Source organism: Loa loa (genome assembly GCF_000183805.2).
Source record: "Loa loa unplaced genomic scaffold supercont3.7, whole genome shotgun sequence".
Taxonomy (NCBI): Eukaryota; Metazoa; Nematoda; class Chromadorea; order Rhabditida; family Onchocercidae; genus Loa; species Loa loa.
The window spans coordinates 410,490-438,102 of record NW_018108187.1 but is presented as its reverse complement, the minus strand read 5'-3'; the positions used below and the strand labels follow the sequence as shown (position 1 = coordinate 438,102).

Sequence of the window (27,613 nt, the reverse complement as noted above, 5' to 3'; positions counted from 1 at the left end):
AGAGGGAGGGAGAGATATGCGCTTGCGCACCCTTCCCTCCACCATCTGTCCCAACCGTCTTTTTTGAATGGATGCATGAATTACTTACCATGTTCTTATTGTTTACGCTTTTATCAGTTGTCCTTTTCTTGAGTCCATTTGAGAGCTAGCAGTCGGTATGAGAGGGAAAAAAAGTGGAATTTGAGAATTGTTGCCAGTTTTTGAAAGCTGTGATTCACTTTCTCTTTTGTTAACTTTACCTTACTCTATTATTCCTTTCATTATTCCAGAACTTAGAAAAAAGGGGAGAGGATTACTAATGTAAGGAATAAATAAAGAGGGATGGGTATGAAGCAGACTCACTGGGTCAACTCTCTTTCCTGCACCGGACATATTATTTGACGTTAGTTGTTCTTCACATTCTACAATTCCTTTCTGTAAGAAGCAGAAAAAATAAGAGCAGAAATGGAAGTTGAAATGCATTTTGGAATCACTCAGCATTTTTATAAAGCGTACCTCAGTCGTTAGACAGTTCTGTAATGCTCTAATGGGGTAGTTCCTTTTCCAAGTTTCTTCCATTCATTATATTTTTACTGAACTACTAATCTTACCCGAACCGATTCCGTCGGTTTATGTCCACCGTCAGTCTGTGTTTTTAGACAAAATTGTTCGATGAATAAGGAATTTCAGAAATGAGATAACGTTCGTTCATCCTTTTCTAACATTCATCCTTTAAAATAAGACTTACCATTCCTTTCAGGATCGCTAGGGATTACGAAATGCTGTGATAATGGATCAGCAAGAATCGCCAATGTCTTCAAGGATCAATACAGCAACTAATGATCGGGAAAAGAAGCATACTATTACTGTGGATGAAAAACTTACCAAAAAGGCGGTGAGGCATGATACTTATGATGAGGAAGACTGTAGCTATATGCTACGTGTACTCGGTAGGTTTTGATATATATTGTGATGTATCAGTACACATGCTTTCATTGATTGGTTGCAAATAAAGTATCAAAGTGACTGATATGTTAGATTTCAGAAAAGGATGCTTTCTCAGCGGTTGTTTCCGCTTTTCGTGCTCAAGGAATGCTGAATAATTATAAAAGCGTATTACTGCAGCATCTGAAAACAGCTTTATTGTACGTTTTGATACTTTATCGAGCTTATCGAGCTTAATTATTGGCCGATTATTTCATGGTATTGCGTAGTCCGTGATGGTATGTGCATGTAGAGCTATGGTGCAATACACAGTTTTCCTTTTTATGAATGTTTGGTTAAAGAAATAATTTTATAGCATATCTGATGAATCTTATCATGCTGAAATACGACAAGCAGCTAGTGATGAAGTGTTGACGAAAATAGCGCAAACGTATATCTTTGATCTTTTGAATTTATCGTTATTTGTAGAATAAATTAAGAATGCTCATTTTTTTCTTGTTGGCTTGTCTTTTGTGAGGGTGGAAGGATATTTAGTTAGTGTGTTTTTCAATTTCGATTGAATTTATAACGGAAGAAAGGAATTCTACTGTTTCGTAATTATGTCTTGCTTCGAAAATTCTTTTTATAGTTTGAGTCCATCGTATGATACATATGCACAGTGGGGAATTGAAGGCTTGGATCCAATACCACATTATGACGAAGTGAGTTTAAATTGGTAAACATAGGACATATAATTTTCTCTCGAAATACTTTGATTCCGCTTTAATTTCATGCCCATAAATCATAAATCTACCCTCTGAATGCATATATGTGTCACATTGACTTTGTAAAACATATGATTGGTATTATTCGACAAACAGAATCGTCGTTATTATTTTATTTTATTATTTCTTATCATTTCTTTATTATCTTATTATCTTTTCATTATTACTTATTATTTTGAGATTCCCATTCAAGAGGATATTGCTGATGACAGTGATATAGACCAAAATATTGCAAATGATTTGCTGAGACTTGCGAAGACACATAATGAAAGGCTGCGCGATGCAAATATCGCACTGCATGAAATGATTGCACTACCCAAAGCTCCATACGGTAAGTTATTATAATACTAGCTTATCGTTTTGTATACACTTTATTAATTGAGAATATGCTAGATTACAAAGACATGATTCCTTCATTACGAAACCGCTCAATTGAATTTTACTTTCATTTACATTTATAAACTTCTTTTGTCCTTTTCGAAATGTAAATGTCTGTTATAGTCCCAGAAAGATTGCGCTTATTACTCCGTGAGACGGAAAACGATTATGAAGGACGTATTGATACGCTGCATTCTGGTGAAGATGAGAGCAGTACACGAACTTCTCGCGTAAACTCTGGTCTCATCAAAACTGAAACATTGGTTATTAATTTTGCATTTGATGTAATTCACTTAGAACCTCAAACTTTTTGCTATCAAGCAGATGTAATTATTTTTCAGTTTTTCATGCTGTAAATGTAGTTAACATTGTTTTCATCATCAGTCTAGGCTGCTAACAGCTACAAGTATTTTAGTATAAGATAGTATAATCTATTTTTTCGAGATTTTGCCAATGTTTTTGATTAAGAAACAAAATTATATCTTCATTTTGATTAGTCGTAATTCTTACTATACATATAAACAAATTTTTTAGCCATTCGATGAAACTCAGCAGTTCACAAGAATAACTCAGAGTGCAGAGGAATTATATGTTGGTAATTCAAACCAAAAAACGGCGCTTTATTATGACATGACACCATCAACAAGTACAGCACGTCCAAGTTCCCTTGAATTGACGACATCCTGCCCATCTTCGAGTTCCAGTTCAACTCCAATTATTACTTCCGCTGATCAAGCTTTTGTATCGAAGTGTGGTGCTCAAGGTTGTTTCGGAATTTTATTTATTTATTTTTTTTTGCATAATATATGTTTTGGTATTTTACTTCAAATTAAAGCTTCTTTCTTGTTTCGGTTCTCATTTGCTTTTTCCGTAACAGCTGTGTATCTACACTTTCCTAAAGAAAAGAAGTCGATAAAAAACAGAACGTCGAATACATCTTAATTCTTAAATCATGAATTTTCTTTTGAAACTCAAAGAACCTTACCTCAAAACTGGATAATGTTAGTTGCAGATGATGAAGATTTCGATTCACAGATCGCTGGAGAATACGTAAAACCGAAAAAACGGCGGGTAAGACAGGTGACATTCACTTTTCAGTGTTTGGTCGAAAAGTAAAGATCCACTAAATATCCTTCCTTCGTAGTGTTAGGATATTTTCCTTTTCCCGAGAATGTTATTGGAAAGTGAGAGAGACAAGAATAGGTAAATGGATCTGATACATATAATTTATTTTTCGGATAACAAATGTTCGAAATTTCATTGACGTGGGTAAAGTTAAAGAAAATATTAAGTTCTTCCAAGAATAAGCATAACTCAGAGATGAAGCTGTATCTCAACGAAACTGAATTTCATCTGCTCATTTTCTCCTCCTGTTTTCTCTTATGTTTCCCTAATTTTGAAACTTTATTTTTTCATGGTTTTTACATCTTTTTAATTTTCTTTTCTACAGTATGGTTTGAAAATCTTTTTTGTTTAGCGCGATTTATCTGCCACATGTGCGCGGGTACTACCATTCAGATTCCAATCGCCAGCTCCAGGACAAAAAACTAAACCCATTCGCGGGAATCCTGATCGACGGTATGCTTAGCGTGAGACGTATTTTTTAACCGTGATTTCATGACGATTGTGTTGAGTTCAAATTATCCCTGGGATTGTATTTTGGGTTTTGATTTTAGGTTCATTTCACTGCAATCTAGACTAGTAATGTGGTAAATTTCTGCAAAATATTGATATTCTTGTTAACCATATCATTAACAGTTGATAAAGTTATTTGGCCGGAAATTAAATTGAAGGCTGATTTAGGATTTAAGGTTAAAAATTGAAGATTTATTTCCCGAATTGTTACAGGTATTTTGAAAATGACAAATTATGTCCTTCATTTTCACTCACTTTTGGCATCTCTGTTATTCTAGGCCACCAAGACAGGCATCGCCACCAGGCATCTCAAGTTTCACCTCTACATCGTCATTGCCAAGCAATACGTCAGTCATCGGTACTCACTCCTCTCATACGACAGCACTGCCAGCGTTTCGTAACATACCCACAAGTTCCACCGCAAACAGTTCCGGGAGATTTCATCAAGTCCCTCATCTGTTCACCTCAGGTTTAAACATATAATGAAATGTTTGTCTTGTTATAAATGCGTTTGTAAGGAATGCAATGTAGATTTGACAAGATATCGATTTAGTAATAATGCACCGACTTGTGCTTGAGCTACAAAGGAAGAGCAGTAGGAATATTTAGGTTTTGACTTTTTCTTTGTGGGCAGCGTAACCGAGATAGGCTTATTAAATCTAGATGTCCTACAGTTCAGTCTCTTAAACAACTGCATACTAAAGGCGTGGGGTCTAATCTTTATCTGCGGGAAAATTTCTGTATGAAGTTATCTAACTTAGACACATTAAGTACAATTAAGTGTTTGGTAAAATTTGCTATAATAATCAATATTAAGGAGCAAAATATTGAATTTTATCTAGGTGTGGTGATAAAGCGTACCCGAACACTGTCGTCCGGAGGGAATGAACCTGCAGTCTTAGATGGAAGTTCTACTTTCCATCGACATCTATCTAACGCCCAGAATGTATATAGGATACAGCAGCCAGTACAGCGAGCGTACATAAGGTTTGACGAGTATTGTAAATAATTTTAACTATTGTAACTGAAAATCCACACCATATTTGTGTTGAGGACCTACGCCATGTTTGTATCGTAAGAAATATTAGCAGAAATGCTAGATTTTTTTTTCGCGAGCAGAAGGTGCTATGCCAGCTTTAGTAATCTTATTTTCAATGTCAAAACATCCTCAGAATAGAAAAGATCTGAGAACGAATATCTTGTTGCATATATTTGCAGGTGAAATACCAAGCTAGCATTGCTTTATGTTACTCTCTTGAAATTCTTAGCAACAATCATTATAGTCTAGAAAGCTTCCTTTGTTGGAGCATTGTATTGTGTTTTCTTACGTAATGCTTTATTCTGTAGGTCGTCCAGTGGACAGCGTTTTTATGCATCACCAATAGTATCAACCTACAATAATCCAACTCGACCTTATTACGGCAATCCAAATACTGTTGTTGGATTCATGCGTTCATTACCGTCGAATTCGCCGCGTTCCTCCTACACTATATCATCTGGACCGAGTACATCATCTGCTTGCCATTTACAGCCACAAACAATAACTTCGAGTGAAATTCAGCGTTTAGTTGCTCAGGCTGCTGCATTTGGTCAACCACAACAGTATCGTACCGTTAGAAGGTTATAATATTTCAGATATTTTTAATTCATGAAATGTTCCAATTTGATCTTATTAAAAAGAACTAGTTAAATTTTGTTAGATTTTTAAAAACCGTTTTTCAGAGCAGTGGAGAAATTCACTCATCACTATAGAACTCTTTATTTTCAGACCGCCACCTCGACCGGTCGTTCTATCCAGTACATCACGCTTTTCAGTCACAAATCAGCGCCAAGGATTTTCGACTTCAGTCACGCCTTTTATAAATTCAACCGAGATGACAGGAGAGAATTCGTGTTCTGTACAGCAGCAGCAGCAGCTAACTGTTCATCCAGCACCTCGAGTAACCCGTCGTACCTTACCATCATCATCCGTAGTTGCAGCAGCAACACAGCGTACACATACCGTTCCTGCTACAACACTTGATGATAACACCTCCCTCGTAACCAATACGCACTTAAAACACATTGATAGTGGTAATCTGGAGATGCAGCAAACCGATCTAGACACCATCGTAGCTGTTAATTCCATAACACAAGGTTTTATTTCTCTTCCTAAACAGAAGCGGCTTTGTTTATTTTATTCACAAAATAATGAAACTGTTTGTTGCTCTCAAAATAAGAAAATTGTCATATATATATATATGCATATATAACTTTCAAATTTCCTTCATGTTGCCAACTATGGCAACTATGGTTTTCCCACTGTCTTCAACTTTTTTTTCCGTCATTAACGGTGATAACGTGACAAAAGTTCGCTTTAAAAAAAAAAAAATTGCGTTTTATATGGAACCATTCCAGCAATTGAATCATCAACGTGACGAATCCTCGGAAAATCATGAAAATGAAAGCTTAAGTTCTTACTAGTTTTAATATCTTCAGTTTCTAATTATTTAATTTCGTACAGATAATTTTGTAATTTTATTCAGGTAACGATGGAACAGTGGAGCAGAAACGTGGAACAGATATGGATAGGTCAGTAGTTGCAGCAAATCCAGTTGAGACTGCATCACAAGGTATTTCTTACCTGTTGCCTTACCAATTTATGTAATTGTATTACAAGCATGACTGTTTCATTCATTCGTCACATGAATATAATTGGTATATTGATGTTAGTATGAGGTTATTCCGAAAATTTTTGGTTTTTATGACAACCTATCCGCGAAGTCACTGTTGCTTCTGCAATTCCAGTTCGTTTGGAATGTGACGAGTTGTTGCTTCCCCTACCCGGTTATGATAATAATCCAATTAATGTGCAAGTAGCACAACTTCAGCAACGTTAGTTTTTGACCATATGCTTCAGTTTTGTGCCATATTTCCTTCAGTGATATTTTTTCGATGTGATAAGGACGAATATCCTTTTGTTCGTGCTCCATTCAAAACAATCCAGAGTCAGACTGTCAACACAGACTGTATAAATAGGCACTGATATATTCTGAAAATAAGCATCGGACTATCAACATAGACCGTATGACTAGGCACTGACATATTCTGAAAATAAGCAATCTTTCTCACAACAAATAAGCAGTCATTTTTAAGCAATCATTTTTCTATTAATAGGGATACCGAGATCATACCAGCAAAGCAATCTTATATATAATTTATTATTTGGTCAGAGTTTTAAAATTTGTCGAAATCTCCAGAAAATTCATGAAAAACTAGTTTTATCTCTTTTTATTGGTTTATTTCAGGTGCTATCAACGAGGAAGTTCCCATGATTGTTAGTTATCGTGCAGAGAATCAGGATGGAAATCTTAATCGTGCCAGTCATTTGGTGCCGGAACAATATGCCAATGGTCTAATTCATCAAGAAGGGCAAAATGTGATTAATTATGTCACTGCATCACATTGTATTCAATGACATTAGTTATCATCGACTTTATTGCTCTTTTACACACTATATTTATAGATTTCAAGTTGTGGAACTATTTGTACTCTGAATTTTTATTGTATTAATGTTGATCATCGTGATGAAATAATTGAATATTGTTTATGTCGATTCGGTTTCTTGACGAATGGTTTTGTCACGTCATGTGCGGCCTTTGGAGTTTGAATTTATTTTTTTCCACTTAGGAATTAATTAAGTTTAGGTATCGAATATCCCAATTTTGTTTTACACTTTGAAAGAACAAACCAAAGTAGAGAAGCTGATGATATAGTTTAGTGTTGTATGGACTTTTTTAACCAAACTGATTGGAATTGGTGACTATCCAGAAGACAAGCGCCAGTAAGTCATTATTTGTTTTTAGGTTATTATTGGTATCAGTTTCCAAAGTAGTGGTTTGGAAGTTTAATAACGTCATTTTGAAATAGTTTGTTTAAAAATTAATTTATGATGTTTCGTCTAGTGCACTGTATATTTTTTCTTATAAATCTTATGGATGTCTAATGACATTGCTTACATTTGTGCTTACACACATGCTAAATTTAACTGTTCATATATATGCATACCTGAATTGAATTTCACTCAAAGAGGCCTTATCTAGCTAATTTCCTATAATGAATGAGCTTTTCTGTAGACATGATTCCCATTGTATATATGTTTATCAACAGTATCAGTAAAAACTTTTGTCCCATAAATTCCTTTTGGAAATTCAGGTGTTGGAATGATAGGTCTGTAACGTGGATAATTTTCCTTTTAAAGTACTGTTCTAATTCTAAACCTCTTCTTGATACTGGAATTGCTACGGAAGACTTCGGTGTTTTTCTACCTTTCGAAACTCGCGCTTTTGCGATGTGTGTCTGCTTACATATGTGTGTCTGCTTACATCCGCAGAGATGTGGTACTTGGCTATTTTGTTAAATTTGGTAGCGGGTTTTTTATTTAGAATTCACAGCGATGCATTTTGAAAATACGTAAAATTAATAAGGCTGGTTATTGCTTGAGCAGTAGCAATATTCGCTTACAGTTCCAAGCATGGTTGTTCCCTCGGGATTCCCCCATTTCTTCTCTGGAATCAGAATACTTATTTTAAAATTGCAAATACATATTGATAAAAGGAAGGTGCTGAATGGGATCAGGTGTTTAATATAACATTACGTCAGGCATTGGATAATCTTGGATTCTTCATTTCTTCACTGGGAAAAATTACTTTGATTCCATGCAAAAATTTCGAATGCATTGTGCGAATTTAATGAATCATAAGAACCACCAGTGGGTAGCTCGGCAGAACCGGAATCACTGAGTTCCGGGAACTCGTGGGATTTCGTATCTATGTTACTCAGTGGACACTGATAAGTATTCCTGAATTAAAAAGTGTTACACTTATTAAACAGTTTGAAGCCACTGAAAACTCGTTCTCTCTACTTGCGGAACCACCCGTTCCCAATGCCCTTCTCTTTGCACCTGGGAGATTAAATTTTGCATTTTAGTTGCTCGTGAACAAATTGTCCCACTCATTAATTGGTCGGTTAGACATATCATTCAGCACAACTTATTTTTCGGAAGAAGTTGTCATATCGATGGCCAAACTGTTCTGTTTCATTTTTTTTTGCCAAATATTTTTGTTACAGCTTCAGTTCAGATTAGTTTATACACAATAATTTAATTCAGAATGACCATAAAGGTACCCATTGGGAAGCAGTGAATATTCGAGAGAAGTAATCCAGTTTTTCAAGTCTAGTATTGTAAAAATTTTTGAAATTTGAACCTTTCGTATGAATTCCATTGATAGTTTGTCAGAGTGTTAGAATTAAAAGTTGCTATTCTGGAATTCTTGAAGTCGGAATATCCCGGTAAATAAATTTTTTGCTCATAGCTATGATCTCGAATCTACATCAACTTTTTTTTTGAATAAAAATGGTTTGACAATATTCAAGAATAGGAACAACGAGGTATCTTGTTATGACTGATGTTTTTAAGGATAAAATTACCTTCTGGACCGTAATTAATTCTTAAAAGTCTCAAACATTACTTTTGAATGTTCCCCGTAGAGATTGGGGAGAACTGATCACTGGTACTTGAAAAAGTGGCAATGGTTGACTGCGACAATCGAACGTCATCCTATAATCTATGAAATCACTGCCTTCGGTCTTCCTTCTAGTTTCTGTAATATCTGGTTTAATGGTGTAATGAATTAAAGGTTGATTTAATGAATTAAAGGCTCAAGACTTACACCAACGTGCAGATCAAGGTTATAATAAGAACTCTCCTGTTCATGTGGACCGACAGATGGTTCGCGTTCCACCTGCTCCGGTTTTGCTTGTTTTCTCAGCAGTTCGGCTATCAAACTTTTCTGGGGTGGCATCTGTTATAAAAAAAACTTGCTGATATTTCAGGAAATGAAAATATAGTTTAAAAAAATTTTTCTAGTGAAAATAAACTTATCAATATCCGTAATTAAACTTATTGATATTTCTGCAACTCGCTAATTCAATTTAAAAGTTTCTGAATTCCTTTGAAATTACGGGATGTAATCATATATCAAAAAGAAGCTTCATTGCTACCAACCTTCACTTCTTATGTATACATCTAATAATCATAAATATCTAATTAGTTGCAGCATTATTCCTAGTGTATTATGTAAGGTAATTTCGAAACATTGATATGTATTAAATTTTCAATTTAAGAAAAAATAATTAATGATCCTGTCACTTTTCAAAATGATGCTAATTTTATTGTTTCCATCCAACCTTGACATCCATCCCTTTTAATTTGTTAACAAATCTCAATTTTTTTTATTCTATCGCCCGGCTACTTTTATTGTCATTTACTTAAAATATTTCAGGGTCAATCAATGATTTCGTCACGGATACATAACTTAGGCTTCATTTCGCTTTCCCTATTTTTCATTTATTTCTAAGTAAAAATATTGCATACTTAAAATTAAATTATTACAACTAACATAAATGCACTTTTTTAGTCGAAGTGTTGCATTGGAATGCTCTTCTGACATGCCTTTAAAAATTTTATACAAAAAATGACTGAACGTTTTATTGATCAACAATATAAACTGGTTAATTTTTTCAGTTAAGTACTTGATAATTTAATTAAATTGTATGCGCAAGATATATTTGATTTTCACTTATTAATTAATCTCATATAGTATTCTCATCAATGTACAAGAACTGTAGGAAAATGACTGAAGCATACTTTGAAACGACCGATTGGTTGATTTGATCCAAACGTTTACAAGAATAAATGTGATTTTTTTTCAGTATTTTTCATTATTTATGCTTTTCTCTTTCTCTTTGTGTTGATGGAATCATTTCATATATGTGCTAGATAATAAATATGCTACATATTGATGGATGGTAATAAAAATGCATTTTTTTATGCACATTTAAAACTATCGTTGAATCATCGAAAATAGTTATGACTGGTATGGTGAAATTTGTCATTAAATTGAGACAGAATATCTGTTAATTGGAGACAGCATCAGTGATAGTATCAGTAATATTAAATGGAGACAGTATCCAATATTTTCTTCTCATCTGTGTAGTTATTCTTACTTCTGAATTTTGTGTTTTCTGTTAATTTTTTGTTGTAAACTTATCACATCTCATTATCAATCATTTATTTTTTTTAGTCTTCCTTGCAAATTGACAACCTATTCATTTCTCTATTTTTTTCAAAAGAGGAATCCAGAAATTTGCTGATTTTCATAATCTTCAATATTTTCTCTCTATTGCCCTTTCTGTCCTTCCACTTTCGATCTCTTATTGTTGTGAATCAGAACCCAGTTTTTATTAGACTGACTTCCTTAGTCTTTTTTTCCCATAATTCTTCTCTTCATGAAAGGAAGATGAGAAGGAAATGCTGGCTGTGATAAGTTTTCATTACAATCAATTTCTTGTTTTATGAAAGTAAGTTAAGCATTTTAAACTCGTAGTTCTGGTAAAATTTCATAATTTTCCAAGTGTAATTTGTGGATACTTTGATTACCAAACGATAAAAAAAGCTTGATGACCACTGATTTCTAGCAGCTATTTTTCTGTTCCACACTACTACTACAATGACAATCATCGAATAACAATTAATTAAAGTAAAGGAACTGCAACACCCATGAAATAAGCAAAGAAGATCGATTATTAAAAATGTTGTGAATCTGAGACTTCCTGAAGACAATGCTCTGGTTTAAATTTATGCTCAATAGCTTGGAATGTCATAGAGAATGAGAAATGTATGATAAGCTTAGCGATCTTTCGCAGCATATTTTTGGTGATCCAGCTAACTTCTTGGTTTTGCTTACTTACTTAGAGCACTTTTAATTTGGGGAGATAATTTATTTTTTACATCAATTATTTATTTAATACTTTAATGTACGTGAAATGAAATTAGGCCACCTACCGATTAGGTGCCGTTGTATTCTACGCAGTGTAAATAATTAGTGTTTGATGAGAATCATCTGACGACAAGCTAATAATTGGATTTCTACTGGCTCTGCTCAAACTTTTCATCTTTTTTCGAAGTTATTTTTAGACTTTAAAGCTTTCCTTTTATGATTTAGTTGACTTAAATGTATTGTATTTATAATATATAATATACCCTATGACCAATAATGTTCGCTTTTGTGGTAGTTATGATATTTTCCGGAACGATGAGTTTATTGAGGTATTGTCCGTCCTTTTTCAGCAAAGTAATTATTTAATTGATAATACAGTATCAGGGAGGATAATTTTCCCCAATGGTATTTGGCACTTTAGTCTTAGTTCAGTGATGTACTTACTCGAATTCAAAACATTCATTCGGTTATAATTTTTTTCTGTGAAACCGGAATTTAGTTAATCATCCCTATTCTTATTTATTATATAGCAATTTCCATCCCATTGCTCGTCTATACTTTATTTCTTTAAAGAGGTCCATCACCGATGTAAAATATTATTACCTAAACTTTTATGTTTTCTGCAACATATCATCATGAATAACTTAGGAATTTTAGAAAGTTCAAAGTCTCTAGATTTAAAATTTGGGAACTTTATCTAAAAAGCTTGCAAAATTACAGTTAAGTGAGAAAGATTTCAACATTTATCGTTCACTTACGCTATGTTTAGTCGTTAATGAACAATATTCGTATGAAAATGATGATAAATGATTCAATTGATTAAATACTAATATACCAGTCACGCTAACATTCAAATTACCTTGTACTAGACTTTAAACAATAGTAGAATGTATAAGAAGAAAATAGGGAACGACAAGTGATTGACTATTAGCAATTGCCAAATCATTTATTTGTGGCTTTTTTTATTGCTGCAGTTTCCCTTCATGCATCTATTATCTTATACTAAACATTGAATATTTTTGAGACATTTTATGAAATAGACATGATTTGTAAAAAGGAATGTTTTAAAAAGCTTAAATTTAGAATGCTAATTTTCTGAACTATTCAGCAATACCAACCGCTTTTGTAACTTTGAGTAGGTCAAGTGGTAAGTGGAAACAAACACAGTTCCCACAAATTTTTGTCTTTTCTGATGACTGCACCATCATGACAAATAAATCGTGTCACCACCTTTTGATTCTTTCCTTACATAATTGTGTTGTAATGATTGTCAGTAAGCATTCGAACAGCTCTATGGTACCAACTTGATAATTCATTGAGTGACCACTAGTTCCAACTAATAAAATCTAGTTTTTCATAGCGAGACTGAAATGTTTGCTGCATTTTGCAGCGATATGTTAGCTCGACTGTACTGGTTGGAGCGGTTAAGGCAGATCAGAGATCTGTAGACTTTGTGGTTGTGGATGGGTAAGTTTGTGGTTAGAGGAGAGTTGGATGCAGAGGATGGTGCCAGTCATGCCAGTGACTGTCATTTTTGAAATGTTATCAATTCCTCATCAGCAATTCCATATATCCGACATTTTTGAGAATATTTTTTAGGAAGTACTCCTTTGGACTGGATTGCATGTTTTATCCGGAAACGGCGACAGTCCGGTATCAATTGTTTTTCGTTAATGTCTGCACCCTCACGCCAAATCAAATGTGTTGTGGTTGGTGATGGTACCGTTGGTAAAACATGCATGTTAATATCATATACGACCGATTCGTTTCCAGTAGAATATGTTCCTACTGTGTTAGCTTTCTCATTATATATAAATCCATCTTTTTTTGCCTACTGTACATCGCGAGAGATTCCAGATATTTCTGTTTCAGTATGCATATCATATGAGTTATGAGGAAAATAGTCTTATTTTCCAGTTATTTTAAAAGTAAATTCTCATTATTGCGAATGGGACTTCTCAGGATATTTGGATGTTGGTAGACAATTTTGTAAATGGTTTGAACTGTTAGACCTTACTTCATATTTTAATAAGCCATGGTTTGTTGGAAAGCTTGTTTATTTTAATTTTCTCCAACGGTGACTATCCGATGAAGAGAGAGACAACGAGTAAAATGGCAACAGTATGAATCAGTAAACCATTATGATTATGAGCACATTCATATTTTTACTAAAAAAAAAAGCACTTGGCATTAATTTTAATAAACAAACTTTTTCAGCTTCGATAACTTTTCGGCGCAGATGACAGTTGACGGACATCCTGTTAATTTAGGTTTATGGGATACTGCTGGACAAGTAATTCATTATTTCATTTATGTTGTTCTTTGAAGCGATTTTCTTTTAGTTTGTACTATTTTTGTGATAAACTCTGAGGATAATAATATTTTCAGGAAGATTACGACCGTCTCCGACCATTGAGCTATCCACAAACTGATGTCTTTGTGTTATGCTTCAGCATAGTAGCTCCAGTTTCTTTTGATAATGTGTTGACTAAATGGATACCAGAAATACGACATAACTGTCCGGATGCACCAATTCTGTTGATAGGTTGACATTAATTATATATGAATTGCAAGGTGTGGCGCGCAATAAAGTCTGAAATGTAAGCTCAAAAATGATGCAAGTTGCCATAGATCGATTCACACGTTCCGTTTGTTTTCCGCAAAAGGAGACAGATTTAGTTTTCAGGAACGAAGTTAGATTTACGGGACGATCCTGAGACTTTAAGGCAACTGAATGCCGATGGTAAACAGCCGGTCACCAAAAGCCAGGGACAAAAAGTTGCAAAGCGAATCAGAGCAGTCAAATATCTTGAATGTAGTGCCTTGACGCAGCAGGGTCTGAAAGCAGTGAGTTAATTATTATTTTTCTGTCCTGCTTTAATTAATGAATAGTTTATCCACTGCCATGTTGGTACCGAGACGAAGTTCTCAAGACGAAGTTCTGTAGTGTTTGGAATACAGAAAACAAAGACCTTTGGAAGGATAGTACCACCTCTTTTAGTTCTTTGATTTCGTAAGAGTTAAGTATTTCAGGTGTTTGAAGAAGCAGTTCGAGCAGTGATAGCACCAAAACCAACTGGTAAAAACAAGAATTGTGCGGTTCTGTAGTATTCATTTTTTTTCTATGCACTTCACACGAAACTCAAAAGTACGTTCAGTAAGTCTGCAAATCAATGGTTTGAAAAAATGGCGCAATTTTAACAATTCAACTTAGATTCAGATTCGGTGTCAGGTTTTGTTAATCACCCCACAGATTTTCCTTTTTTTTCATATGCCTTACCACTTGTATTTTTCTCTCTGTTTTGCCTTTGACCATGCTTTTCAAATTTCGCTTAGTTAGGGAAGAGTATATCCTTTTCTCTACGTTAGGTTAATAACTGTGGAGGTATATTTCTTCATGCTGCTGCCTTTAGTTGCATTTTTGACGCTTTACTTGTTTTTACTTAAAGCATCTTGAATATCATTAAGCATGTTCTAGGGTAGCCATATTTCAACCATAATTTAAGTAAATTACTATTTATTTTATAAGAACCTTGGTTCGTGTCAAATAAAGTTTTTTTCTATAGCAATTGCATTTTCTTACTTATGATTTTTACTGCCAGTATTTTTTTTTGAGCTACTTAAAAACGTGTTTCCGTTTCTTCGCAAGGTTGCGCTGTGCTTTATGACATCGATTATCTTTCGCACACAGTTTACTTTATTTTCTCATTTCGTTTTTATGCTCCTTTTAAACGCCTTCATTCTACCGGCAGATCAATTATTCTTAAATAATTAATCTTAAATAATTAACTTTTAGCAATAATAGCACTATTTACCCGGAATCACTCGATCTTATATCAACGTTATTGCAGTGATATTACTCGCTATTAAACGTTGCCTTAGGTCCATAATTGTGGATTAAACCGTTTTGTGCAATCATATGTATCGTTTAAAAATTTTGGTTTCTTTGGTTTCTCAGTATTCCGATATTTCACATGCCTAAAGCATTACAAGCATGAAATGTGTGGATTGATCTAGAATGCCGTTGCTCGGTTAAAATTTTGTTACTTCAACTAATCCTTTTCCTTTGATATTCAGACTTTCATTTAATTTTTTATACTGTTATCTTGTTGTGCAGAATTCCATCTATTTTTGTAAACAGTCTTGTTACTAATTACAGTTAGATGCAGATTGTTGCAATTTGCATTTACAGTTATATATGGTAATATTTTGTATTTTCATGTACTGATAGTAAATATGGATCTTTTAACCATTCACTGACTTCTATAACTTTTTGCAGAAATTGGCTACTATTCTCTTGAATCAGATGATCCGGCACTTTTTCCTTAGTTTTTAAGATGAGATGCAGAAGAAATCATATGGCATCTATCAATAACATATAAACTGTTATTCCCGTTTCAGGTAGCAACGCAGTGAGATTCCCATTCTTGATTATTGAAAATCAGCTGAAACAAAGACTGCTCTTTTGTTTGCTGACTGGTTGGAATTTGTTTGCCCAGTGACCAGAAGGATTCATAGTTAAAATTTATCTGAGGAAAGAATTGCAGCACATATGATGCTTTGATTTATTTCATCGAATACAAAATGCACCCAAAGTACACAGATTACTGCTTGAAATAAGAAAGACAGTTTAATTAAGTTCGTGTAAGAGAACCGCAACAAACGACTTCCATTACGGGAACATCCCGATGAGAAGTGGCTGAAAACTTAGGACTGCGATTTCAAAGACCAAATGCTTAATATTGCATTCATAATCTAACTGCATTTATAATAAGTTTGAAGGTTGAGCAGTCGCAAATTAACCGTACCACCTCAAATTTTCTCAAATCCAAGTAAAAGGATAGGAAGAAATGGAAGGGACCGGAAGACTTTCCTGCCACAATCGAACAGAAACATACATATCCTTCAAAAATCTTTGCTTCGTGAAATATTTCTTACCTCAGAAAGAGAATAGATACAGCCAAAAAGCTCATACTGCAAAAAAATCTCTAATTAGTTAGAGGAAGTAGTCAGGAGTTTGTCGGACGACATTTGTTTCTGTTTTTCTTGGAGCCGGATCAAATTGCAAGAATGAGTATCGCAGTTCATCATCCAATTCAACCATGGCCGCCTGATTTGCACAACGATAACAGTAATTCGGTGCAGAAAAAACTGTTACAACATTACGGTCGTGACTCCAGTTATAACCCTGCGAATTTATAATATATAAGTTTTGTACCAAAAAATTTTCGTGAATGATGAGATTGAATGACAGCAGAATGGGCACCGAACAAGGGAAATCAAACCAGTAAATGAATAAGTTAATAATAAGTACCCCGATTAAATATTAAAGAATAAGAGTGACGCAGAAACATAACTAGTAGCGCATTTCATAAAGCTTAAAATAATCGGAAAAACTGCATTTCTCATGCATCATATCTTAAGTCTTTATAAATCCACCTCCCTGAATGTCTCAACTCGAATTTTCAACCCTGAAATTGAATCGTCTAACTGAAAGGGTGCTTAAGGGCTCCTAAGTTTTCTTAAAATCGCGCACAAAGTACTACAAAGTTTATGTGGTATTAGCTAAAAACGTAATTTAGCCGTAATTATGTGGTTAAAAACGTAATTATGTGGTGCTAGCTAAAAACGTAATTTAACCCATAATAATTAAAGAGTACCTCCATGACAAGCTGATGAGCTCTGGAAATTAGTGTGAGACCATTACCATGATTGAAAGTTTCTGATATATCTTGTCCAAATGTATAACCAGCTCCTCGTGGTGAAATACCCCAACCTCCACGATCATCAGGATCTGACCACAGCAAATCACACATCGGCCCTGTAAAAAATTGCTTACAAAAATTTCTTGTATAATATGCAAAAGCCATCAAAGAAAATCTAGATCACAGAATCCAAAAATAAGTGTTTATGCAGTCCCAACTTTGGGCCATCGAAAATTGAATAAATTTTGAAAAGAAATCACCTTCATGTGGTACTTCCTGAAGCCTATCAAGCGAACGAATATGATCGAGACTATCGATGGACGGCGAAAGACCACCATGTAAGCAAAATATCTGCCCATCAACCAATGCTGTCAGAGGAAGATAATCAAACAGATCCGTAAAATATTTCCACACATTAGAATTGCCATACTTACGTAAGCATTCATCGTAGAAACCATAGACCTAAAAGCAGCTTTTTCTTGAAGTGAAACAATTTAGCATTAGCATCTGTCACAGATCACAGACAAATTTTTTCCAGCACAGCTCCAGAAAAAATTTCACAAGAATTACCAAACGAGAAAATTTCTTACAACTGAAATACCTGAGTAATCTGCCGTGACTCATGGTTGCCTCGTAGAATAGTAACACGTTCTTTATAACGCACCTAAAAGATAATAAAATCATAGTGGAGGCAGTGAAATTCAGTTCAAATCACAGAGAATTCAATGAAAATGTAACCATTTGTTAGCAAAAAAAAGAAAAAAACCTTCAAACAAACTAGCAATGTGACTGTTTCGACGGAATGGTACCCTCTGTCGACATAATCTCCCATAAAAAGGTAATTAGTATCTGGAGCTTTGCCACCCATTTTGAAGAGTTCCAACAAATCATGAAATTGTCCATGAACGTCCCCACAAACAGTCACCGGACACTTCACCTCCTGGACATTTGATTCTGTTTGCAATATTTCTTTCGCCTAAATTGCAAAGTTTCTGTTAGACATTTAAATATTAATGCAGTATACTACAATACTTATAGTGAGCCTACCAGTAAAAATAAGAGCTTTAGCCACCGGTCTTCTGCTTGAGGCGTAATCTTATCAAAAAATGTATTCGGATTTGAGTACGCTCATAATACCTGCCGTCAAAACATCTCAAAATATTAGTATAAAGAGATATTGAACATTTATATTAACTTCAACCTGATTTATGCCATCATCTAACAAAAAGCTCTTGCAAAATTACGGATGAAACTAAAATCATGGAATTACTATCTGCAGAAGCAAAATAATAATCCAATCAAAAAGTACCATTATAAGTACCAAAATTACAGCGGCCAAGATCTCCGGGAAATAATAAAATAACCTCAATCTTGTTAAGATTTACTCAAATGTCAATTAAAGATTAAAAACTTTCTCAGGTCTAAAGACACAGGACCACCAACACGAGATACAATGTCGTTTTATCATTTGAGACATCAAAGAAATGTAAAGCGTAGAAGTGGGGATCTAATGTAAGAAAATCACAAAAAATATCATACCCCATAACTGGATGTGACGGGAAAATGTTGCGCAATATGAAAAGAAGAAAAGAAGGCTATTTGCCGGAAAATTAAGGACTTATTACATCCGGTATATTATCATACACTGCTAGAAATGGTCTTACTGAGAGTTCAATCTGTAAGCCAGCGCTTTATGCATTCTTGATAACCCTGACGGAGATGGAAAATTATTAATTTGATCCAATGTCCGGATGGCCATTACGACCAGTTAGAAATTAAAAACAGGATGGATAATATCTTTTTCATGGAAAGAACGATTCATATTCTGGCAATCTCATATTCCATTTGATTTGTTCGATGAAAAAAAAAAAAAAATGACCTTATCACATAAAATTTTCACTTGATTCTCAGAAAGTTGCTCACAGTTGTAGAGCTGCTCGATCCACTGGTCCAGTTCCTTTAACTGAGACCGCTGTGTTGCATCACCAGCGGATGCCGATGGAGTTGCTGCCGCATTCTTGGGAGATGAGTCCATATTTTTCTTAGCCACCTGAAATAATCTGGAACTGATAAATGAAAGAATTAGGGTGAAAGAAATATACTCGTGATTAACAACAGAGCCATCGATCGACAATTCCCTCAAATTCCTATTTAAGATTAAATTCTTCCTAACATAACGTTAAATTACCGCGATGCCCTAACAAGAATATATTGTACCTTTTAACCAACAACCAACCAGCTGAGTAGCTTCCTTAAAATAATCAATAAGCACACAATTTCATTCTTATGAAATATTTCATCTTTTATCTGAATTTCTGGCAAGAAGGAAAGGGAATGCTCAAGCATGAAAGAGATGATGAAATTTTGAATAAAAATATGATGAAATAAACCAATGCAAACCATCTGCTAATGGTAATGTCATCTCCTATCAGGTAGTGAGAAATATTCAATACATCCTGGACGCGTCCCAAAAGGAGAGTAAAACGTTCGGTAGAAGGAAGGAAGTGTATGATTTAAGTCTGAACAGAATCGAGAAGGCTGAACCTAGGCTTACCATATTCAAAACATCAATGTTGTAGTGAACGAAAAGCAAGCAGTAATAAAGACTTGAAAACCCAGCATGATTCATACCTCCTGCTTTCTTTCAAACGGAAAAAAATGACCACCATGGGTGGACAAATGTAAATAAAATCGACAGGTTTACCAGTATGTCATTTATCATTTTTACAAAGACGTTACTCGAAATTTCTCTTTCTTAGGAAAAAAGAATGCTGAATGAATCAGATGGTAACCTAGGAAATATATTATCTGAATATCGTTTATCCAGTCCTGTCCTTTCATTATCTTCGCTAAAATTTACTCCAAATTTATCGTCAGTTATAGCTAATTTCCATGCTACTAGTCTGCCAGCAGTATCACCAAAGTTACTCTCTAAACAGTAAACACAGCCTATCCTCGGCATTAAACCTTAATCTACGATATCAACTGAACAGATAGGCCTTGACTCTCACAATTATCGCACAGCAGTACCGTCGATCACAAAACCCTCCCGCCAATACAGGCATTAACGCCAATCAATGCGTTACCTGCCTAACTATAGTGCTTCAACAGCTGCATGTTCGTCGTAGGATGCGGCAACAATTCTGGTCGCGTAATTTGTTAGGTGCCATCTAATTGGTGTGTAGTAGGTTCGACATGAGGATTTGCTGGTCACGTACGTGTACGTGCACTGAAGTGGAGTATTCAAGTGGATTGCATTAGGAGTTCTCAGATAATCAAGTCGGGCAAGACCTAAGACAGGATGAATGAGTAGAAGTAATCATACTCCGGTGAAATCCATCTCGATAGGATGACTGCTATGAATTACTTTAGCAATGCTTTACACCAATTATTACTAAGTGACGAAAGGACAGAAAATTTGCCCAGTCATAGAGATTGTAATTGCTTTCAATTCGGTTACAAGAATTGGATGGAAAGGATTCTATCCACCTCATAAGGTTTTGGTTGGCTGTCTGTCATATACCGAAATATCTCATGTGAAGGTGGTTCTTACCCTAGCTAATCGATTTGTGTATCAGTTTCGCTCTCTATGACTGCCTGGATGTGGGAATTTTTGTACGAAATCCAAAAGAAGAAATGGGATGAAAAAGTTTGTAAAACTATCTTATTACGTGTGATGGACTTGTTTTATGAAGTTCGAATTTTATTAGTGTAATTTCTTAAAAGAGTTGCATACATACGGGAAAACTGGTTGAGCGACTGGTTTTTCCGGTTTTGTTGAACAAAATTGATTTTAGGAAGAGGAAGCAAAGATTTTATACAGTTGTTGGGAGCTTTCAGAACCAATCAGCAAATGATTTCGGAAAGCTTAAGCATATCTCGTACAGATTATCTTAGAAAAGCTGAGTGCAAAGTGATTACTTTACGTCCACTGCCAAATCTCATGTGATTTCGGTTTGATTCGTTGCAAGGCTTTTAGCAATAGAAAGAAATCATCATTATGACTACAAACGAAAGTTTGGAAAGAGCTTTATCCACGTTTGCTGCAAACGCTACAAATTTGGGTCTATCCTTCGAGCTTGTGCAGTGACTTTCTCAAATGAGGCACAGCATGCGCGGAATTGCCTGTTTACTCCTACGGCTAATCTGCCAGGACCTAACGAGCTTGGTGACAGCGAAGTTCTCAATCCATAAATTTAGTTGGGTTGTCGCCTCCTAGATGGATGATCGTAAGAGTTAAATGTGGTTCATCTTTTTTTGGAATTGAGTTGCCTTTTTTCTAGAATAATTACCTGATGGCTAACGAGTCTATCCGGAACACACCTTGTCTGACCCTTCAGTTAAAACCTGTCTAGCACAGGAGATCCTAGCTGAGGCATTTGTCACTACCAGCATAGCTTGTAACTCATCAGGGCACCCAAGCTTTGTCTCTACGACAAGGGAGTGTTCGTGGAAATATATATTATTTAAATGGAGAGTTGGAAAATTGTCGATATTTTTTTCCATGCTACTAGAGTGAACAGTCGTAGTTCATGACTTGATAAGTCATGCAAGATAAAAAAGATACCTAAGTAACTAATTATTTGACACAAAAATATAGTTGCATAAGATGAGGAGTTAACATGAAGTATTTTCTAAATTAGTTGTCATTTCCTCAAATTGATGATATAAACCCATTCTGCTGGTTTTTTTTTGTGTTATTTTGAGAAAAATACAAAAAAGGAGATTAAGAAATAAATGTGACATATTTATTCCACTCAAATTTATCTATAAGAAAAGATGGAATTGAAGTAATCAGCAGAGTTGTCTTAAATATTCTACGAATAAACTTTACCAGTAGTTTTTTTTTCTGTGTGAGTATAAGTCTTTCTGAGAAAGTTAGTTTTAAATGAATGATTTCCTTGTCAGTATATTGCACAGTAACCATAAGAAAGAAGTTCGTGCGTTTTTTTAAAACTCATTCTGATAACGATTTTGTATCATGCAAATGATAACTGTGTTATGTGAACATTTCTGTCCATTTATTACACCAAAAAAAATGCTTCAGATGAATAAACTAAGAAGTTGCAACTTGATTGAAAGTGTTTTATATCTGCAATAGCAATATTTAATTTACAAAATTTTTTTTTCATAAACAATTTGTTTGCAAAACTTTCAGGTATTTGCAAATCGAATTTTCTTTTTGTGAAATATAAAAAACAGGTCACTCCTCCCTTTTAGTTGCTATTTCAGCGTTAAGAAACTGCGAATTATTATATGTTACTGAGACACCCTGTTTAAGATGCTTTGTCTGTATTGTGAATGATATAAACCCATAATAAAGATCAAGTGAAGAATGAAATCGTATGCATCATATCCTGAAATTTATGATTTATCTATGGTGTTGTATTCAACAAGAGGAACCCTAACTCGATCGTACTTATTTGCAAGTTTCCATATTGATAATACGATCCTAAAATTGAATTCAAAGTAGAAATTAGAACAAGTGATAGCGAACTCTGAATGGGATGCAAGTTTCGTTTGGAAAATCAACTTGCTGCACTGTTTCGTTACCGTCAATGATTTGCCTTAATGCTTTTCATTAAATTTGTTTCACTTAACAAGTATCTTACTTCATGATTAGCGTTGAGCCACCTATCATAACTCGTGTGTTATAGTGACCTCTCGTTTTATTTGGTGACAGAATCATATTTTAGCGTGCTTGCATTTACGTTTCTGATTGGGAGTCTCCAAATATGAAAATTATAATTATACATTTAAGTTGTTGGAATGAAACTGATTCCGTGCAATTATAATGGTCCCCGAGTTGGAAATGCTCGCAAATAAGAGCAGCTGAGTGATAGCTCGAAAATAGGTCAGCGGAAGGATTAGAGTAAGATTTTTCAAGAGTAAGATTCCCCATTTATTTCTCCTTCAATTAGATCTTATTTGCTCGTACATTATAATTTGTGTGTTTAATTGATTTATTTCGATACTATTAATCTAACTGTTTTTAAACTTTATTTATCTTCTTGTTTGTGTTTTTGCTTTCCCGAACAGAGCAGATCATCTCGATTTTTATTTTGACGAATAAATCGGGCATAGTTATTCTGAGCATCTTTATCCATATTGTTTGTTCATACAAAAGTTAGCAAACTTCGTGATTATCTTCCCAGTTTACTGAATTTACGAAGACACGTATGTCAGCGTACAATCTGTCCAAACCTTTCAAAACATGATGAAGTAATTCGATTAGATTCTGGGAAGATTTTACGTGCTTGCAATATTTTTCTGCAGAGCACTTTGTAAAGTTTTAAAGCCTGATTATGTAAATTAAAAAAAATAAAAGAATAAGAAGCAGTGCAGACAAATGTCGTATCAACCGTATTCAGTTTTGGTAACTGGTGGCTGTGGATTTATTGGCTCTAATTTCATCAATTCTGTGTTTCAAAAATGGCACATGACAAGGTAAAAGAATAATTCCCAACTAAAGACAGCTTGCTTTTCGAATTCACTTTTATATTAAATCTAGAATTGAAAAGAAAAATATCTTTATTTCATTGTTGATTCATACATGAACCAAAGCCAAGAGCTTAATGCAGAATATAATTACGAACTAGTATACATTTGAATACTAAGCTGGTAGATGATTTTGGCTCCCTATTCCTGTGGCACCCTTAAAGCATAATGAGTGGATATACAGAGATGCATCATGTAAATAGAAAAATCGTTTTAGATTTGTTAACATCGATAAATTGACATATGGAATTCGGGAAACAAATGTTGCTGCTGAGGTTCGACAGTCAAATCGTTACAAATTTTTTAAAGGAACAGTTAGAGATATTGATTTACTGCTCTGTTTGCTCCGAGATTATCAGGTGATTGTGTCCTGTTATGACATTGTGACACGTTTGAGCACGTAAAAAGACCAGTTTGTTCATCCGCCAATCCGTCATTCTTCAACAATGTGTGGCAAACTCTGATGTGTAATTTAAATACTTTTTGGTAAATTGCTACTGTGTTATTTTGTATCATGGTCTTAACGTTAAAAAGTATCAAAGTTTTACACTTCCATGCAAATGATATCCTACCTTTATTTACAGAAAATCAACACTTATATCCTTCAGATCGATACAATCGTACATTTTGCCGCAGTGACACATGTGGATGAATCATATATTGACCGGATTGGTACCATTGAAGAAAATGTAATGTCAACGACAGTGTTGCTGGAAGCGGCTGCACTTCGATACAATGGCATAAAGCGACTTCTACATATCAGCACTGGTTCATTTCAAGTTTTAAAAATGTATAACATTAGATATAATACAGTTGAAGCTTTTAATGCTTAACATTCACTATCAGTCAAGGTTTTACTGCATCCATCTTTTATTCCATTTTCACTGAATTGTACTTTTCCAATGCAATTGAACATTCTTCCAAGTTTCAACACTTAGTCACTCAATATAACTCCGTCAGTAGATATGACTTTACGCATATCCGATTTGTTAACAAATTCATTCCATTTAAATGCTTGCTTTTTGATCTGCAAATGTTACGTAATTTAAGTAAAGAGGTTCAGATAAAACTATATTTGCCTCTAAAACTTTCCTTTGACGTATGTCATGATCCAAAAATATTTGCCTTCAAAATTTTCTTTTGACGTACGTGTGATCCGAAAATATTTGACTTCATAAACAATGCCGAAGAACTGTGTAAGTCTATTAAATTTTTGTTCAGATGAAGTTTACGGTGAATCAGAAGAGGGAAGCACACCAAAAGTGGAATACTCATTGCTTAATCCGACGAATCCCTACTCGGCTAGTAAAGCATGTTGCGAGATGATTCTTAAAGCTTACTGGGTAAAGCTAGTTCCATTTATGAATACTATACAAGCACTAGAAACATTGGAACATTTGTATCGATCAATTTAATGGCAAATATTCATGGAAGAGGGAAAAACTTTTCCCTTTGAATCCCTCATGGTCTTCACGTTTCGGCATTCGGTTGTTTTGAGGATTACGGTCTACACATCCATATTTTCATTCATATGAAAGAAACAATGTTTGTAGCACTCCTACAAAATACCGTTTGTAATGGTTCGCATTAACAATATTTATGGGCCAAAACAAACTCTATCGAAACTAATTCCAAAATTTATATCGTTGGCAGTGGAAGGAAAACCGTATCCACTAATGGGTGATGGAATGCACACAAGGTTTGAATTTTTCTTCAAAAAAATCGACTCAAACTCTTATACTTGTTCTGTTATCCGTTTAACTGGTAATTTCATGGAGATTTCAATCTATCTGTATATTCTGTGTAATCAATGGAAAAACTCCAAAAAAATTTAGAACCTTCTGGAATCACATGGTTCTATAAATCTCATTCCTTACAACTATCCCTACAGTTGATAATGAAACGAGAGTTGTAGGAGCTGGATCTATGTAGATGATTGTACAGATGCAATCAGACGTGTATGTGAAATAGGCAGAATTGGTGAAATTTATAATATTGGAACAGAATTCGAAATCACCAATTATGATGTCACCATGCTGATTCATCAAACTGTTAACGAGCTATTGAAGCGGTTAAATTTTGCACTATTAAATCAGTATAAATAAATAATATATGTATATTGGCTGAGCTTAGCGAACAAAGATTTGAGAAGGGCTATTACTCATGTTTGCTGCAAACGCATTGATTGCTGAAAGGGCAACGCGGGATAGGCAGGTCCGGTTGCAAAAAGCTCACCGGAAAGTCTTCTTAGGCAATACTTGCGAACCACGGTTTTTCTGCGTTGTCTTTTCTCATTGAAGATGATACTGCGTATGTTCTCAAAAAAAGCAGGATGGTGTATCTCCATGTTAGGGTGAACAGCTGTCGGTAGTCTATTTGGCCAAAGCTGGGGTATTGTTTCAGAGAGTCCTGTATCTTCCCTTTCGGGCTCTTCTGTTGCGGAAACCGGTGGTAAGTTAAACCGGGGCACAGTTTTAGAGAAGCGGTGATCCTCCATTCTGGAGACATGTCCTGTCCAATATAGTTGCGTCCTTAGCAACATGGCCTGGATATTAGTGACCCCTGCCTGTCAAAACATTAACATTTAGTCACTTAGTCAGACCAGTGGATATTACAATTGTGCGGGCAGTGCCGGTGAAATATTCAAGGAGTCGTAGAATGTGACGGGAGATGACCCATGATTCAGACCCATATAAATTTATATACATTAATCTTTGTACTTCTCTTCAGTGTTCATTACACTAGAGCTTTTCGAAAGCTGTATTTGCCTCTCTTTGTCGATCCAAGGAAATAATGCTTCCTAAATAGTTGAACTGATGATGTGAAAATGATGGCAATTTTCTTGTGGTGTAGGCTTGTAGGAAATTTCTGTCTTCTTCAAGCTGACTTCCAACCCAAAAAGTTCTACAGCCTCTGCAAGGCAGAATGTTAAGCGCTCAAGTATTGCTTTTATGTAAGCGGTATCGTCGGCAAGAAGCGGTTCTCAATATGGTGATTTAGGGTCTTGGTATGGACTTCAATTGCCTTAGGTTAAATAGCCTCACATCGGATGTAAATGCCATTTTTCTGGTCAAGGTGTGCCGTGGCTCTTTAGAGCATCATGCTGAAAAAGGTTGTGAATGAAGTTAGTACAAGGACGCAACCTTGTTTTACACCATTAATTATTGGAAAAGGCTCAGAGAATGCATCACCATATCTGACTTGACCGCGTTCGTCTCATGTAATCATTTTAAGGAGCTTAGGACTTCCTAATTGTTCCAAGATCTGTCACAAGCCTTTTCTGCTCACTGTTTCTGTCGAAAGTTTTGGTGAGGTCAACGAATGTCACGTAGAGTCCTTTATCTGTTCCCTACTCTTCTCTTACAGTTATCTCAGAATAAATACCATGTCTGTTTTTTACTTCTGTCGGCTTTGAAATCACATTGGCTTTCAGATAAAAGCTCTTTTGCGATAGTTAGAACTAATATGCTCAAAAGTATTCTTGCATGAATTTTTCTAGCAGTGAGGAGCAGAGTTGAGTAGTTCCGCTTTTCTCCTTCCTTCTTGGATAGAGTGATGATGACTGCATTACGAAGATCTGATGGCAGTTTACCTTGTTCCTAACAATTTTCGATGAGTTCATGAAATCTGGCATGAAATGCTTATCCTTCCTGCTTCCAGACTTCAGATGGGATTACATCAATTCATCTGCTTTGCAGTTTTCAGCTGCTCTATGGCTTATGATTCTTTCCCACACTGGGGGATTACGTTCGATTCAACTTTCACCGGTTGTTGTATACTATGCTGAATTGCTCAGCTTTGGACTATGCGGTTGACATTGAAAAGAGTCTGGAAGTGTTCGATTATCGATTCAGGATGGACATTTACTTGTGACAAGCATATGGCCATC

General features: G+C 35.0%; 5 protein-coding genes across 5 annotated transcripts in view; 3 read left to right on the top strand and 2 right to left on the bottom strand.

The window, feature by feature from the left end:
• The window catches only part of LOAG_03641 (hypothetical protein), a 7,881-nt gene extending 543 nt beyond the window's left edge, over positions 1-7,338 (top strand). The window contains exons 2-16 of the mRNA XM_020446381.1: positions 740-929; positions 1,025-1,124; positions 1,280-1,354; positions 1,553-1,625; positions 1,869-2,019; positions 2,190-2,329; positions 2,601-2,829; positions 3,079-3,137; positions 3,544-3,644; positions 3,980-4,170; positions 4,544-4,688; positions 5,049-5,321; positions 5,470-5,837; positions 6,227-6,313; positions 6,989-7,338. Of these exons, the coding sequence (XP_020303271.1) occupies positions 770-929; positions 1,025-1,124; positions 1,280-1,354; positions 1,553-1,625; positions 1,869-2,019; positions 2,190-2,329; positions 2,601-2,829; positions 3,079-3,137; positions 3,544-3,644; positions 3,980-4,170; positions 4,544-4,688; positions 5,049-5,321; positions 5,470-5,837; positions 6,227-6,313; positions 6,989-7,158 (2,322 nt within the window). The 5' untranslated portion in view covers positions 740-769 and the 3' untranslated portion in view covers positions 7,159-7,338. The remainder of the gene's footprint in view (positions 1-739; positions 930-1,024; positions 1,125-1,279; positions 1,355-1,552; positions 1,626-1,868; positions 2,020-2,189; positions 2,330-2,600; positions 2,830-3,078; positions 3,138-3,543; positions 3,645-3,979; positions 4,171-4,543; positions 4,689-5,048; positions 5,322-5,469; positions 5,838-6,226; positions 6,314-6,988) is intronic.
• An 821-nt stretch (positions 7,339-8,159) lies between these two features.
• Positions 8,160-9,544, bottom strand: LOAG_03640 (hypothetical protein; the record flags this gene model as incomplete). The annotated part of the gene is made up of 4 exons (XM_003139177.1): positions 8,160-8,248; positions 8,390-8,541; positions 9,212-9,300; positions 9,413-9,544. 4 exons carry the CDS (start codon positions 9,542-9,544, stop codon positions 8,160-8,162), a joined length of 462 nt encoding a protein of 153 aa, XP_003139225.1.
• A 3,570-nt stretch (positions 9,545-13,114) lies between these two features.
• Positions 13,115-14,945, top strand: LOAG_03639 (small GTPase). Its single transcript, XM_003139176.2, has 5 exons — positions 13,115-13,313; positions 13,739-13,814; positions 13,910-14,066; positions 14,208-14,368; positions 14,555-14,945. The coding sequence occupies exons 1-5, from the start codon at positions 13,195-13,197 to the stop codon at positions 14,627-14,629; spliced, it is 588 nt and encodes a 195-aa protein (XP_003139224.1). The 5' UTR covers positions 13,115-13,194; the 3' UTR covers positions 14,630-14,945.
• A 1,034-nt stretch (positions 14,946-15,979) lies between these two features.
• On the bottom strand, positions 15,980-19,282 carry LOAG_03638 (serine/threonine-protein phosphatase 2A catalytic subunit alpha isoform). Its single transcript, XM_003139175.2, has 6 exons — positions 19,106-19,282; positions 17,993-18,202; positions 17,828-17,890; positions 17,487-17,688; positions 17,182-17,342; positions 15,980-16,709 (listed from the first exon to the last, which is right to left on the bottom strand). Exons 1-6 carry the CDS (start codon positions 19,259-19,261, stop codon positions 16,518-16,520), a joined length of 984 nt encoding a protein of 327 aa, XP_003139223.1. The 5' UTR covers positions 19,262-19,282; the 3' UTR covers positions 15,980-16,517.
• Positions 19,283-23,575: 4,293 nt separating this feature from the next.
• LOAG_03637 (hypothetical protein) lies at positions 23,576-27,539 on the top strand (the record flags this gene model as incomplete). Its single annotated transcript, XM_020446380.1, has 9 exons — positions 23,576-23,673; positions 23,942-24,083; positions 24,333-24,492; positions 24,946-25,067; positions 25,278-25,423; positions 25,640-25,775; positions 26,077-26,175; positions 26,725-26,836; positions 27,385-27,539. The coding sequence occupies 9 exons, from the start codon at positions 23,576-23,578 to the stop codon at positions 27,537-27,539; spliced, it is 1,170 nt and encodes a 389-aa protein (XP_020303270.1).
• Positions 27,540-27,613: the final 74 nt, after the last annotated feature.